Source organism: Cherax quadricarinatus, chromosome 72 (genome assembly GCF_038502225.1).
Source record: "Cherax quadricarinatus isolate ZL_2023a chromosome 72, ASM3850222v1, whole genome shotgun sequence".
NCBI lineage: Eukaryota > Metazoa > Arthropoda > Malacostraca > Decapoda > Parastacidae > Cherax > Cherax quadricarinatus.
Window position 1 is genome coordinate 9,249,307 of NC_091363.1, and position 16,566 is coordinate 9,265,872.

The 16,566-nt window shown below is 39.7% G+C and overlaps 1 protein-coding gene across 6 annotated transcripts in view; it reads right to left on the minus strand.

The window, feature by feature from the left end:
• Positions 1–16,566, minus strand: part of LOC128701424 (mitogen-activated protein kinase kinase kinase 10-like) — a 306,174-nt gene that overhangs the window by 264,875 nt on the left and 24,733 nt on the right. For all 6 annotated transcript variants that reach the window (XM_070100389.1, XM_070100387.1, XM_070100384.1 and 3 more), the window contains exon 2: positions 4,623–4,799. In XM_070100389.1, the coding sequence (XP_069956490.1) occupies positions 4,623–4,799 (177 nt within the window). The remainder of the gene's footprint in view (positions 1–4,622; positions 4,800–16,566) is intronic.

The following is a 16,566-nucleotide window of genomic DNA, read 5'->3' on the forward strand; positions in this document are numbered from 1 at the left end:
GTTCATTGATATCCTCCTCAGAGTGAATTATACAGCCTATCTTTGTATCATCAGCAAACTTACTCATGTCACTAGTAATCCCTTCATCAAGGTCATTAATGTAAATTATGAACAGGAGAGGGCCTAAAGCTGATCCTTGTGGAACGCCACTAGTGACTAATCCCCATTCAGATTTCACTCCATTAATTGTAACTCTCTGCTTTCTATTGGTAAGCCATGCCTCAATCCATGCTAGAACTTTACCTCCTATACCATGAGCTGCCACTTTTCTTAAGAGTCTCTTGTGAGGTACTCTGTCGAAGGCTTTACTAAAATCCAAATAAACAATATCATATTCCTTATCACTGTCAACTGCCTCAAATGTTCTATTGAAGAACGTCAGCAAGTTTGTCAGGCAGGAACGACCTCTCGTGAATCCATGCTGAGATTCATTTATCAAGTTATGCTCCTCAAGGTGACTTCTGATAATGTCAGCTATAATTGATTCTAATAACTTGCCCACTATTGATGTCAGGCTTATTGGACGGTAATTTGAAGGAGTGGACTTATCCCCCGATTTTAAAAATGAAGAGAATTTATATACATGACAGTTACAGTACATAAAGCTTTAAACCTTTACAAAAATCAATGCAGGAGGTCCCCACTTTACAATGCTTTGCTTTATGGTGTTTCACTAATGACACAGTTTTCAGCTATACCCATTCTTCATTTATTCAGACTTCCTAAGATATATACAGTGGTCCCTCAATAATCGTCCGGCCTGAAAGTCATCCATTTCGGAAATAGTCCCGTTATTTCGTCTAAACATTGGCTCGCAAATGGTCCGTTAACTCACTAATCGTCCTTCGTCCAGGACGCGTACTCACGCTCTGAGCCGCCTGGGCCTGCCTTCCCAGCCAGTGTGCTATTGTTTACCAGTGAGCAACGGTCCCCTCACTTGCTCCTACGAAATATTTCATAATATTCCATTGATTTTAGTGCTTGCGAGTGCTAAATAAGCTACCATGGCTCCAAAGAAAGCTTCTAGTGCCAGCCCTTTGGTAAAGAATATGAGAAACACACATAATTTATGAAAAAGTTTGTAGAAAAATACAAAGGTGGTGGTGGTAGAGTGGAAGCAGTTGTGATAGTGGTTGATGGTGGTAGTGATGGTGGTAGAAGGTAGTAGTGATGGTGGTAACAGTTGTAATAGTGGTAGAAGGTGGTAGTGATGGTGGTAGAGGAGTCTTTCTTTAGTGATTCAGCAATTCTACTAACTCCTCCAATGTTGTTGGAGTTATATAGGGCTACAGAAAACACCACCGCCTCAGCTGCTGCTTCACCACCATTATGGATGGCTTACTCTCGGTGGCCCTTATATACCCAACAACAACACAACACCTCTCGTGACATGCGTAATGACTTATTTTATTCATTCTAGAGTATATTCCATGTTTCTATGTTATTAATATTGTTTATTATGTCATATTAGTTGAATTGTGATAGATAAATAAGCCGTATTTATTCTCCAACAATAAGCTTACCATCCCTCCCTCACACAAACAAGTCTCCAATAAGAACATAAGAAAGGAGGAACACTGCAGTAGGCCTGCTGGCCCATACTAGGCCAGTCCTTCACAAATCCAACCCACTAACAGAACAAATGCTACCCAAGCAATAAGCTCAGGTGCAAGTCCGACTCAAATCCAACCCCTCTCACTCATGTATTTATCCAACCTAAATTTGAAATTACCCAATGTTTTAGCTTCGATCACCCTACTAGGCAGACCGTTCCACTCATCAACTACCCCTATTACCAATGTTCATTTATACATTTTATTAGTGCTTTACATTTATTTGGCATTTTTTTCTGCATGTAAATCTATATTTATGCTTGGGAAGTGACCCCTGAAGTGACCTAGAGTCCTTATGGAGGGGGATTCCCCTTCCAAACAATAACCTCTCTTCCCTCCCTCCTCCTCCCTGTCTTCCATTCATCAACAACAGCCTTCAATAAAGATAACTGTCATGTTGAATGTTCATTCTTTTGTGCATGTAAATCTATCTTTTAGGAAAAAAAAAATTGTTGTTGATACTTCTGGAACGAATTAATTGGATTTACATTATTTCTTATGGGGAAAATTGATTCGAAAATCATCTATTTCGATAATTGTCCCACTTCCAGGAACGGATTAAGGACGATAATTGAGGGACCGCTGTACATGTATATTCATTGACTTTTTTGGGGTTATCCTAGGTAATTTACACACACACATGTTACTATGTATGATAATCTGTGTAACTGTATTTGTGTGTACCTGTACCTAAATAAACTTACTTGCTACTCACTATAAGCTAAGGACAAAAATATTTTGAGGTAAGTAATGTGTACACTGTAAATGCACATGTTTTAGAACTAGCTCTATTGTTCACTTAATACATGATAATGTAAACATGTTATCAGGCTTCGATATGCATTTGAAAGTGGAAAGAAAGCTATGTTTTCCTTTACAGAAATTTATACTTTACAGCAGTAGCCCAGAACCTAACCTGCTGTATGACCTGGGCCCACCTGTACTACCCCAAAACTAATTCAAAATTTGGTACAAAAAATGTAAAATCTTCAAACAGAAATTACTTTCAGCTATCTTAAAATTCGTATAACATTATAATCAGACATATAATGACTATTTGATACTGAGGTTTTTCCCTTAAATTCATACACAAGAGAAAATCAAACCAATCCCTGTGAACTAGATAATAATTGTGACCGAGACCAGATTGTGGTGCCTACTTTGGACTGCATGCTAATAACCAACAATTTGACTGATCAGGCTATTAACTAGGAAATCTGGTTTGAGACGAGGCCAAGGAGGGAAGGGGAGGGCAATGTTTTATTTCACTTGTGGTTTATAAACATTATTTGTTAAACAGTGTCCCATAAACAGTCCAAGTTACTGTAGTCACAAACATTTATTTCCTTGTAAAGCTTACAATGTGCGGTTTACCTTAATTACAAAGATGGCCACTATCGTGCCTAGGCACTTTGGGCATACTAATACTAATTCTTACACTATTTTGATATAGGTTATATTTAAGCAGTACATTTGAACATATTATTAGGTATGCAAGATAGGTACATACATAATTAAGTTTAAAATAGTTAGGTAGTCCAAGTCCTTTAATATTATTACAAATGGTACATTTAGTAATGGGATTTGATTTGTCTTGGCATGATACATTGTTTCTATTAAAGGCATAGTGGAGGAGTATCTTAGACAAACTGAGGATTAACTCAAGATTTAATAGGACTAACTTAAGATTTAATAGGCAATAGCCATATTAGGAATTGTATGTTTACAGTCATTTGGGTGGGTGTAGGTGTAAGTTATGGGGGAATTACAGATAACATGAGTAAGTCTATGCTGTTTTGGATGTGTTCATGATACCAAAAAAGAGAACTGGGTGGTTTGCATTTGCTTAGCTTATGATGGGGTGTGTTAGGGAGATATGTTTTTTAACAGTAGTTTTGAAAATGGTGGTTGAGTCTGTGGTTCTTGAGTTTCAGGCAGAGTGTTATCACATTAATACCTGGGACAGATTTTGAGCTCTACTGTCACACTTCACTGTTGACTGCCTGATCAATCAGGCTGTTGGTGCCCCCAGGCCTACATAGTAAGGCAAAGTGACCCATTCATAGCAAACTGAAATAGTGTGTTTACAAGTCAACCCATTAAAGGGCTAGAGAGCAGGTTCCATGAAATCATCTCACCCATATCCCAATTTCAAACCAGACCGCCCTGCCCAACAACCTGAATAGTCACAATGTTGGTGCTTAAAAATTTATCAAGAAGGTACAACAGTATATTTCTATTACACAAATAACCCGCACATAGAAGAGAAGAGCTTACGACGACGTTTCGGTCTGACTTGGACCATTTACAAAGTCACACTGACTTTGTAAATGGTCCAAGTCGGACCGAAACGTCACCGTAAGCTCCTCTCTTCTATGTGTGGGTTATTTGTGTATTGTTCCAGTCACGGTATTGTGCCTTTTCTTGTTATTTATATTCCTCTTATGTAGTTGAATAGGGAAACAACTTAGTGGAAATATTTTTATACAGACCTACATAAAGTAAAAACTTAATTTAGACATTAACAGTTCCACAGATTCCTTCAAACAGTGATCTGAATTTGGAACAACTGGACTGCCAACTCAAAACAATAATCACTGACATTTTAGTATCTTTGTTGCAAGTTAAGGCAGCTACCAAAGTAAAGTTGGAGTCACTATCAGACTATGGGAATATCTTTCAATTTTCAAGTTTCACTTTTTAAGCACCAGCTGGTTACTAGTATATTAAATAAGACCATACATTACATGCTTTCATGGGCTGTGAGGGATCTATTCAATGAGGCTGTTACAGATCAAAAATTTGTAATCAATGAATTTTGCTGAATGATAAAAAAAAAAGTAGTGTACTGTATAGTACAATACTTTATGTGGTCCAGACCCTTCAGTCCCTGCACCTCACTATTGTAATAATTTCGGGACAGCTGAAGTGTAAAATTATTATATAATGCCTAAAACATGTAAGCAGGTCAGGGATACAAAGGCAACTGGTACATTAGGAGGCACTCACCTTCCCATTGATCTTCCCAGTCCACCATCCTTCATCTCCCGATATCTTAACATCTTGACTGAGAACCTCAATGATTTCTCCATGACGTAAGCTGAGCTCATCATCACCTTGTGCCTCATAGTCATATAGGGTTGTGCACACACACGTTTGATTCTGACTCGTACGCCCCACTGATGCCTGTAAAAAAGACAACAACAAAATTAACCATAAGGAAAAAGAATAAATTTCGAATATTGTTACTGTATGTACTGCACTGAAGTTACACAAGACAAAGATCACCACATCCAGGAAGATGACGGGATGGGTATTGAGGACTTTCAAAACAAGGGAAATAATGCCGCCGACGGTGACACTCTTCAAATCACTAGTGCTCCCTCACTTAGAATATTGCTCAGTGTTGATGGCCTCATTCAAAGCAGGAGAAGTATCAGAGCTAGAACAAATATGTAAAAAGATCATTTACGGCTCACACTGAGACAGTAAAGCACCAAAACTACTGGGAATGCCTTCTTGTCTTGAACTTGTACTCAGTGCAGCAGAGGAGAGATACATGATAATACATGTATATACCTGGAAAGTACTCGAAGGCCTGGTCCCAAATCTGCACACTGCCATAACATACTGGAGTGAGAGATATGGGAGGAAGTGTAAAGTAGACCCAGTGAGGAGCAGGGGTGCGGTGGGGACAATAAGGGAGCACTGTATCAGCATCTGGGGTCCCAGACTATAACATCTTATCAGAAGATATCAGAAACATGGCTGGAACAAGTGTAGAAGCCTTCAAGAGGAAACTGGACACACATCTTCACCAGGTGCCAGATCAACCAGGCTGTGATGGATATGTGGGGCAGAAGGCCTCCAGCAGCAACAGCCTGGTTGACCAGGCAAGCACCAGACGAGCCAGGCCCATGGCTGGGCTCAGAGTAGAGGAACTCTCGAAACTCTTCAAATGTATATCAAAGGTACACACACACTACAGCACATATGTAAAATGTAACACTAAATAAACACTTGAACCAATTTTAAACCTAGTACTGCCAGAAAATGGATAATTACATTACTTAACTGATGAAACAGTTTATTACAGTGTAACATGACCTACTACTGAAGTCTTGTACAGTAGCTAACCCATGGAATATCTGATATATATACCTATCATGCATAGTAGTTTTAACATTATCTTTTTTTTTTATACTCTGAACTTATGTTTGCTCTGGTAATCATAGCCTTCTCACTCCAGCATACCTGTGATACACCTGTGACTGGTTTTGAGATCTTTTTTACTCACATCCTAGCCATGGGCCAGGCTTGTCTGGTGCCTGCTGGTCAGCTATGATGTTGCTTCTGGCAGCACAATGGCCCACACATCTATTGCAAATTAGTTCATCTGGCACTTGGCAGAGATACTGAGTGCATTTCTTCTTAAAGGTTTCTACACTTGGCCTGGCAGTATTTCTGATAGTATACTCTGGTAGAATGTTGAACAATCTAGGCCCATGGATGTTGATACAGTTATCTTACTGTCCCCTGTTTGGAAACCTACTCTCACAGCCAAGCCTGAGGTCTTTGTCAATGCTGACCAACTTGATTAACCAGGATGTTGCTGCCTGTGCCTCACATACCTCCACAACCTGGCTGATCTGCTACTGTGTAGGTTTCCATAGTACTTCTATTCTGGCAATATCTTCCTCATCTATTAGTAGAAAGAAACTTTGGAGTATTTTCTATGATGATTTTATTAGCTGTTTCTTGGTATCATTTGATAGAATGAAAGACACTACTGATACAGAGATGATTTTGGTTGGTTTCAGGAATGGAGGTACCCTAAAATCAGGCTCAAAAAAGTGAAAATATTAATTTTGTCCATTTTCGTAAGGATGCGTAAGGCCCCCCTACATTCCCCCGGTCTGTTTAATGGGTTTTAAATAGGTCTGATTCAATTATTGGAACACCAAATTCATGACCAATCATTCCTGGTAATATTTTATTATTTGGGAAATAGAGTAAATTTTGTTATTGTATGATTATGAATTCAAAATGGAACGCAAGTGTAATATACGTGAAAAATAAACATAGGAAATGTTGTTTTAGTTCCAGGAATGACTACATTGTTTATTTTGAAATTAGCATTTTTTTTAAATTTGTGTAAAACTGGCCAAATTACCAAATTCTATGCATTTTATAAGGTAGTTGTAATAGTTAAATAGATGGTGTCTAGTGGTCAACCAATAGAAAGGAAGGCATACTCATGAAATAGCCAAGACTTGGACAAATGGAGCAACTGAATGGACTTAATATACAGTAGACCCTCATATTACACAGATTTATTTGGCACGTTTTGGTTATTGCACTATTGAAAAATTGCAGCATAATTTTATATAACACTTCGTAAAATTAACTTAACACGGTTCGGTTTGCAGGAGGGGAAAAATTTGGCATGTTGCTCACTGGATATTTCCCAAGCTCAGGCTGCCGCTTGGCTGTGGGTGAGATCACCGTTTCCACAGGGCTGCACTGGGCTTCAAGGCAGCAAAGGATTGCTTCACCTTGTTCCTTTGTGGTAATGCATCAGGTGATTTCAAGTGTAAGCTCATGGTTATTTACAACTCTAAGAATCCTCATGCTTTGAAAGGTGTAGATAAAAACACCTTACCAGTAATTTGGAGGTCAAACCAGTCAGTATGGATGACAGAGGAAATATTTATTGACTGCTTTAATAATATTAATTAATTAAGCATCACTTTATTCCTGAAATCAGTTTTACCTGCACAGCAAGAACCTTGCATTCAAGGCTCTCTTCATTCTTGATAATTCCCGTACTCATCCGGAAGCTTTGCTGGATGTGACCCCACATGTGAAAGTTGTATTTTTACCTCTTTAATACAACCACTGGATCGGGGAGTTAAGTCACTCAAGTGTAACTACACAAGGAAAGTGATGAAAAAACTAGTTGCATCAATGAACTCTGACTCCAACCTGGCAGTACCAAGCTTCTGGAATAATATATAATGTACTGCAGGGTAAAAGAAGCCACAGATCTATTACAGAATTTATGGACACTCCTACAACCATCGACTTTAGTATCAGAACCTCAACCATCCACTTCTACCAACAACCATCCACCTCAGCCCAGTAGGGCCACACTATGCATCTCCACTCTCTTCACAATCACTGACATACATGCAGTAAACACAATTTAAGGGAAATAATATTACTCACGAAATCGTAATGACACGATTGCAAACAAACCATACCACGGGCGGGATTTGAACCCGCGGTCAGAGAGTCTCAAAACTCCAGACCGTCGTGATAGCCACTGGACCAGCTAGCCACCAGCTAGTTGGACGAATCTTATTGTGGCTAGCTGGTCCAGTGGTTAACGCGACGGTCTGGAGTTTTGAGACTCTCTGACCGCGGGTTCAAATCCCACCCGTGGTATGGTTTGGAAATAATATTTCTGTTGCATTTGTAGTCTTAAGCAACAAAAACAACTATCATTTTTATTTTTGTAAGATCTGGATGTATATAAAAAAAAAAAATTGTGTGGCTTTTGGAGTGGTCCCAGGAAAGTAACCCTACTTTTATCATAAGTTCTTCAGTTTATATAGCATGGATTTATTTAACATGGCATATTCAGGAACGTAACTACCACGTAATATGAGGGTCTACTGTATATATTTTTTAAAAAGTGAACGCTAGAAGCAATATTAATCTTGAAGGTTTGGACAGTGAAAGGGTTAAACATCAATAATGAAATTTAATTAAATCCCAAATAAGTTTTCTCATAAGTAAAATCAAGGGCAAAAATCATGAAAAGCATAGAAAAGTTTATTTTCCACAATATGCTGTACATGAAAAAGCCCACAGCTATGCAATGCATTTCAGGCAGACTTAAGATTAAGCATACCATTCTGTAGAAAATACTAAAAAAAAGAGTACAAGAAAAACTTCATAAAACTGGGATGCTTGAATATGCGTGGATGATAAGAAAGAGATGATTGCTAATGTTATGAATGAAAAGAAGGTGGATGTCCCAGCTCTAAGTGAAACAAAGCCGAAGGGGGAAGGCGAATTTCAATGGGAACAAATATATGGGATTCAGCTAGGATTATCTGAGAGTGTTAGAGCTAAGGAAGGGGTAGCAATAATGTTCAAGGATCAGTTATGGAAGGAGAAGAGGGAATATAAATGTAAAAATTCAAAGATTATGTGGACTAAAATAAAGGTAGGATGCAAAAAGTGGGTCATAATAAGTGTCTATGCACCTGGAGAAGAGAGGAGTGTAGAGGAGAGAAAGATTTTGGGAGATGTTAAGTGAATGTGCAGAAACTTTTGAACCAAGCGAGAGAGTAACTGTGGTAGGGGACCTAAGTACTAAAGTAGGAGAAACATTTAGAGAGGGTGTAGTAGGTAAGTTTGGGGTGCCAGGTGTAAATGATAATGGGGGCCCTTTGATTGAACTTTGTATGGAAAGGGGTTTGGTTATAGGCAATACATATTTTAAGAAAAAGAGGATAAATAAGTATACAAGATATGACGTAGGGCATAATGACAGTAGTTTGCTGGACGACGTATTAGTAGATACAAGACTATCGAGTAAATTTCAGGATGTACATGTTTATAGAGGGGCCACAGATACATCAGATCACTTTTTAGTTGTAGCTACAGTGAGATGGGATACAAGGAAAATAGAAACAGCAAGTAAGAGAGAGGTGAAGGTTTATAAACTAAAGGAGGAGGCAGATAAGGTAAGATATAGACAACTATTGGAGGATACGTAGATGGGCTAGCGAGAGTATAGGCAATGGGGTTGAAGATGTACGAGGTAGGTTAAGAATGTAGTGTTAGCATGTTCAGCAGAAGTTTGTGGTTACAGGAAAGTGGGTGTGGGAGGGAAGAAGAGCAATTGGTGGAATGATGATGTAAAGAGAGTAGCAAGGGATAAAAAGTTAGCATATGAGAGGTTTTTACAAAGTAAAAGTGATGCAAGGAGGGAGGAGTACATGGAGAGAAAAAGTGAGGTTAAGAGAGTGGTGAAGCAATGTAAAAAGAGAGCAAATGAGAGAGTGGGTGAGATGTTATCAACCAATTTTGTTGAAAATAAGAAAAAGATTTGGAGCGAGATTAATAAGTTGAGGAAGCCTAGGGAATGAATGGATTTGACAGTTAAAAAAAATAGGAGAGGAGAGGAGAGTTATTAAATGGAGAGTTAAGAGGTATTGGGAAGATGGAGGGAATATTTTTAGGAATTGTTAAATGTTGATGAAGATAAGGAAGCTGTCATTTTGTGTATAGGGCAAGGAGGAATAACATGTTGTAGGAGTGAAGAAGAGCCAGTTGTGAGTGTGGGGGGAAGTTCATGAGGCAGTGGGTAAAATGAAAGGGGTTAAGGCAGCAGGAATTGATGGGGTAAAGACAGAAATGTTAAGAGCAGATGGGGATATAATTTTGGAGTGGTTGATGTTTCTATTTAATAAATGTATGGAAGAGAGCAAGGTACCTGGGGACTGGAAGAGAGCATGCGTAGTTCCTTTGTATAAAGGCAAAGGGGACAAAAGAGAGTGCAAAAATTATAGGGTAATAAGTCTGGTGAGTTCTCCATGGGGAAGTGGAACAGAATTCTTCCTCCGTAAGCCATGCGTGTTGTAAGAGGCGACTAAAATGCCAGGAGCAAGGGGCTAGTAACCCCTTCTCCTGTATATATTACTGAATGTAAAAGGAGAAACATTCGTTTTTCCTTTTGGGCCACCCCGCCTCTGTGGGATATGGCCGGTTTGTTGAAAGTAGTAGTCTGGTGAGTATACCTGGTAAAGTATATGGTAGAGTTATTACTGAAAGAATTAAGAGTAAGATGAAGAGCAGGACAGCAGATGAACAAGGAGGCTTTAGGAAAGGGTAGGGGGTGTGTAGCCCAAGTGTTTACAGTGAAGCATATAGATGAACAGTATTTAGATAAGGGTAAAGAGGTTTTTGTGGCATTTATGGATTTGGAAAAGGCATATGACAGGGTGGATAGGGGAGCAATATGGCAGATGTTGCAAATGTATGGAACAGGAGGTAGGTTACTGAAAGCAGTGAAGAGCTTTTATGAGGATAGTGAGGCTCAAGATAGAGTATGTACATAAGAACATAAGAATGAAAGAACACTGCAGGAGGAATACTGGCCCATACAAGGCAGATCCTTATCAAAACGACCCATACCCAAAGCTACCCAAGAATATCCTCCCGTACCCAATGACACCAATCAAACCCAGCCCCTCCCACTCGTCTATTTGTCCAATCTCTTTTTAAATCCACCCAAGGCCCTAGCCTCGATCACCCACTCAGAAGATTGTTCCACGCATCCACAACTCTGTTTGAAAACCAGTACTTACCTGATGATGTAAAGAGAGCAGTAAGGGAGAAAAAGTTAGCATATGAGAAGTTTTTACAAAGTAGAAGTGATGCAAGGAGGGAAGAGTATATGGAGAAAAAGAGAGAGGTTAAGAGAGTGGTGAAGCAATGTAAAAAAGAGAGCAAATCAGACAGTGGGTGAGATGTTATCAACAAATTTTGTTGAAAATAAGAAAAAGTTTTGGGGTGAGATTAACAAGTTAAGGAAGCCTAGAGAACAAATGGATTTGTCAGTTAAAAATAGAAGAGGAGAGTTATTAAATGGAGAATTAGAGGAATTGGGAAGATGGAGGGAATATTTTGAGGAATTGTTAAATGTTGATGAAGATAGGGAAGCTGTGATTTCGTGTATAGGGCAATGAGGAATAACATCTTGTAGGAGTGAGGAAGAGCCAGTTGTGAGTGTGGGGGAAGTTCGTGAGGCAGTAGGTAAAATGAAAGGGGGTAAGGCAGCCGGGATTGATGGGATAAAGATAGAAATGTTAAAAGCAGGTGGGGATATAGTTTTGGAGTGGTTGGTGCAATTATTTAATAAATGTATGGAAGAGGGTAAGGTACCTAGGGATTGGCAGAGAGCATGCATAGTTCCTTTGTATAAAGGCAAAGGGGACAAAAGAGTGCAAAAATTATAGGGGGATAAGTCTGTTGAGTATACCTGGTAAAGTTGGTTTAGAAAGACACGTAAGCAAACACTATAACATATTTATTAGAAAACGTTTCGGTCCTGGGACCTTGATCACTTCTAACATACAGAGGTAGAAAGACATTATATATATAGGCGGAGAGTGAAATGTGACGCACGTGACCTGAGGAATGTCATAAGAACATAAGAATGGAGGAACACCGTAGAAGGCCTACTGGCCCATGCAAGGCAGGTCCTTATCAAAACAGCCTCTGCCTATGATGAGGACGGGTAGACGATGAAATCATGTGACTCCTGTGTTGTTGGGTTGGTGCTGCTTAAGTATCATGTATGCCAATGTTTTTGAAATTTTGTAGTTTCCAGTGTTGCGTTCTATAGTGTCGGTGACCGACACCAACACTATAGAACGCAACACTGGAAACTACAAAATTTCAAAAACATTGGCATACATGATACTTAAGCAGCACCAACCCAACAACACAGGAGTCACATGATTTCATCGTCTACCCGTCCTCATCATAGGCAGAGGCTGTTTTGATAAGGACCTGCCTCGCATGGGCCAGTAGGCCTTCTACAGTGTTCCTCCATTCTTATGTTCTTATGACATTCCTCAGGTCACGTGCGTCACATTTCACTCTCCGCCTATATATATAATGTCTTTCTACCTCTGTATGTTAGAAGTGATCAAGGTCCCAGGACCGAAACGTTTTCTAATAAATATGTTATAGTGTTTGCTTACGTGTCTTTCTAAACCAACTTGTCGGTATTTATTACCAAGGTTTATACCACCTGGTAAAGTGTATGGTAGAGTTATTATTGAAAGAATTAAGAGTAAGACGGAGAATAGGTTAGCAGATGAACAAGGAGGCTTTAGGAAAGGTAGGGGGTGTGTGGACCAGGTGTTTACAGTGAAACATATAAGTGAACAGTATTTAGATAAGGCTAAAGAGGTCTTTGTGGCATTTATAGATTTGGAAAAGGCGTATGAAAGGGTGGATAGGGGGGCAATGTGGCAGATGTTGCAGGTGTATGGTGTAGGAGGTAGGTTACTGAAAGCAGTGAAGAGTTTTTACGAGGATAGTGAGGCTCAAGTTAGAGTATGTAGGAAAGAGGGAAATTATTTCCCAGTAAAAGTAGGCCTTAGACAAGGATGTGTGATGTCACCATGGTTGTTTAATATATTTATAGATGGGGTTGTAAGAGAAGTAAATGCGAGGGTCTTGGCAAAAGGCGTGGAGTTAAAAGATAAAGAATCACACAAAGTGGGAGTTGTCACAGTTGCTCTTTGCTGATGACACTGTGCTCTTGGGAGATTCTGAAGAGAAGTTGCAGAGATTGGTGGATGAATTAGGTAGGGTGTGCAAAAGAAGAAAATTAAAAGTGAATACAGGAAAGAATAAGGTTATGAGGATAACAAAAAGATTAGGTGATGAAAGATTGGAGGGAAAGAGTATGGAGGAGGTAAATGTATTCAGATATTTGGGAGTGGACGTGTCAGCGGATGGGTCTACGAAAGATGAGGTGAATCATAGAATTGATGAGGGGAAAAGGGTGAGTGGTGCACTTAGGAGTCTGTGGAGACAAAGAACTTTGTCCTTGGAGGCAAAGAGGGGAATGTATGAGAGTATAGTTTTACCAACGCTCTTATATGGGTGTGAAGCACGGGTGATGAATGTTGCAGCGAGGAGAAGGCTGGAGGCAGTGGAGATGTCATGTCTGAGGGCAATGTGTGGTGTGAATATAATGCAGAGAATTCGTAGTTTGGAAGTTAGGAGGAGGTGCGGGATTACCAAAACTGTTGTCCAGAGGGCTGAGGAAGGGTTGTTGAGGTGGTTCGGACATGTAGAGAGAATGGAGCGAAACAGAGTGACTTCAAGAGTGTATCAGTCTGTAGTGGAAGGAAGGCGGGGTAGGGGTCGGCCTAGGAAAGGTTGGAGGGAGGGGGTAAAGGAGGTTTTGTGTGCGAGGGGCTTGGACTTCCAGCAGGCATGCGTGAGTGTGTTTGATAGGAGTGAATGGAGACAAATGGTTTTTAATACTTGACGTGCTGTTGGAGTGTGAGCAAAGTAACATTTATGAAGGGGTTCAGGGAAACCAGCAGGCCAGACTTGAGTCCTGGAGATGGGAAGTACAGTGCCTGCACTCTGAAGGAGGGGTGTTAATGTTGCAGTTTAAAAACTAGTGTAAAGCACCCTTCTGGCAAGACAGTGATGGAGTGAATGATGGTGAAAGTTTTCTTTTTCAGGCCACCCTGCCTTGGTGGGAATCGGCCAGTGATAATAAAATAAATAATAAAATACCTATGTCCTTTCTAAATATAAATTTATCCAACTTAAATCCATTATTTCGACCTGGTTCGACACCTTCAGCACTTTATTAATATCACCTTTGTTTATACCCATCATCCACTTGTACACTTCAATGATATCTCCCCTCATTCTAAGTCTCTCCAGAGAGTGGAGATTCAAGGTTCTAAGTCTATCTTCATACGGGAGATTCCTTACACAGTAAATCATTCTTCTTTGTATGTTCTCCAATGAGTCTATATCCATCCTGTAGTAAGGAGACCAAAACTGAGCAGCATAATCTAAATGACGCTCTCATTACCACCACAGGCGTTAGACTCAACAGGTAGGCTGGGCTTTCTCCCCTCACGTCTTTGCCAATACAGTGGACCCCCGCTTAACGATCACCTCCCAATGCGACCAATTATGTAAGTGTATTTACATAAGTGCGTTTGTACATGTATGTTTGGGGGTCTGAAATGGACTAATCTACTTCACAATATTCCTTATGGGAACAAATTCGGTCAGTACTGGCACCTGAACATACTTCTGGAATGAAAAAATATCGTTAACCGGGGGTCCACTGTACATGTATAAGTGTTACCAACCAACCAAGTGTGTATTACTTCAACCGTCATATCTTCAAGGCACCCCACGCAATAATAAGCCTTACCTCCATAGTGAGAAAATTTATGGAATCAATTGCTGAAGCAATTTGTAGCCATCTTGAAAGGCATAAATTGATTAAAGAACCTCAGCACGGTTTTACAAAGGGGCGTTCCTGTCTTATGAATTTACTAACTTTCTTCACTAAGGTATTTGAGGAGGTAGATCATGGTATTTAGTATGATACTGTGTATATGGATTTCAGCAAGGCTTTCGATTGAGTTCCACATCAGAAGCTACTGAGGAAATGTAAGGCATGGAATAGGAGGAGAAATTTTTTCCCGGGTAGAGGCATGGTTGATAAATAGGCAGCAAAGAGTTTGCATAAATGGGGAGAAATCAGAATGGGAGCACATCACAAGCGGTGTTCCATAGGGGTCAGTGTTGGTCCCCTTGTTCATATTTTACATAAACAACATAGATGAGGGAATAAATAGCGACATAAGCAAATTTGCTGATGACACCAAAATAGGTCATCCAATTCATTCTAACGAGGACATTAGAGCACTCCAGGATGATTTGAATAGACTGATACAGTGGTCGGAGAAGTGGCAGATGCAGTGGTCGGAGGAGTGGCAGATGCAGTTTAATATAAACAAATGCAAAGTTCTAAATGTTGGACAAGAAAATAACCATGTCATACGCAAACTAAATAATGTATTAGATCTTAATATTACAGATTGCAAAAACAATTTAGGAGTTCTGGTTAGCAGTAATCTGAAACCAAGACAACAGTGCATAATTATTTGCAATAAAGCTAACAGAATCCTTGGCTTCATATCAAGAAGTATAAATAACAGAAGTCCTCAGGTTGTTCTTCAACTCTATGTATCTTTGGTTAGGCCTCATTTAGATTATGCTGGACAGTTTTGGTCACCATATTACAGAATGGATATAAATGCACTGGAAAATGTACAAAGGAGGATGACAAAGTTGATCCCATGTATCAAAAATCTTCGCAATGAGGATAGACTGAGGGCCCTGAATCTGCACTCTAGAAAGGCGTAGAATTAGGAAGGATATGATCAAGGTGTATGAATGGAAAACGGGAATTAATAAAGGGGATGTAAATAGACTGCTAAAAATATCTAGCACAGACAGGACTTGCAGCAATGAATTTAAGTTGGAAGAATTCAGATTCAGGAAGAATATAGGAAAGCACTGGTTTGGTAATAGAGTTGTAGACGAGTGGAACAAACTCCCGAGTACTGTCATAGAAGCTAAGACATTGTGTAGTTTTAAAAATAGGTTGGATAAATAAACCTACTATCCGACTTACGACCGAGCTTGGTTCCGACTAACCGGTCGTAAGTCAAAATGGAGGCAAGTCGAACCTTACTACTGAATATCAGCATCACATTATGTAATGATTTTATTTTATTGTTTTATTTTCGTATTTCATTTTTTACTTTACTTTTTATGCTGTCAGTACTGTATTTTATACTGTAAGATTTAGGAGAAACACTGTGTACAACAAACAGTTGTTTATTTCCCAGAACATCTGCATACAAAACATGGTCGTAAGTCGAGTGGTTGTATGTCGAGCAGGTCTTAAGTCAGATGGTAGGTGTACATGAGTGGGTGTGGGTGGGTGTGTGATGGACCTGACTAGCTTGTGCTACTAGGTCAGATGCTGTGCTCCACCCTTAAGTGAATTTGATTGACCTGACTAGGTTAAGGCAGTGGCTTAAGCTGGTGGGAGACTTGAACTTGGCTCATATGGGCCAATAAGCCTGCTGCAGTGCTCCTTCTTTCTTATGTTCTTGTTGGCATATGGAACACGGCAAGGAAGGGAGAGGGAGGAGAGGTTATCTCTACCACCACTCTTTCGTCACCTAATTTTTTTATCCTCATCACCTTACTCTTTCCTATACAGTGGAACCCCGGTTTTCGTCCAGTTTGGTTATCGTACAATTCAGTTTTTGACCACTCTTTTCGGTGAAATTTTCCCCATTTT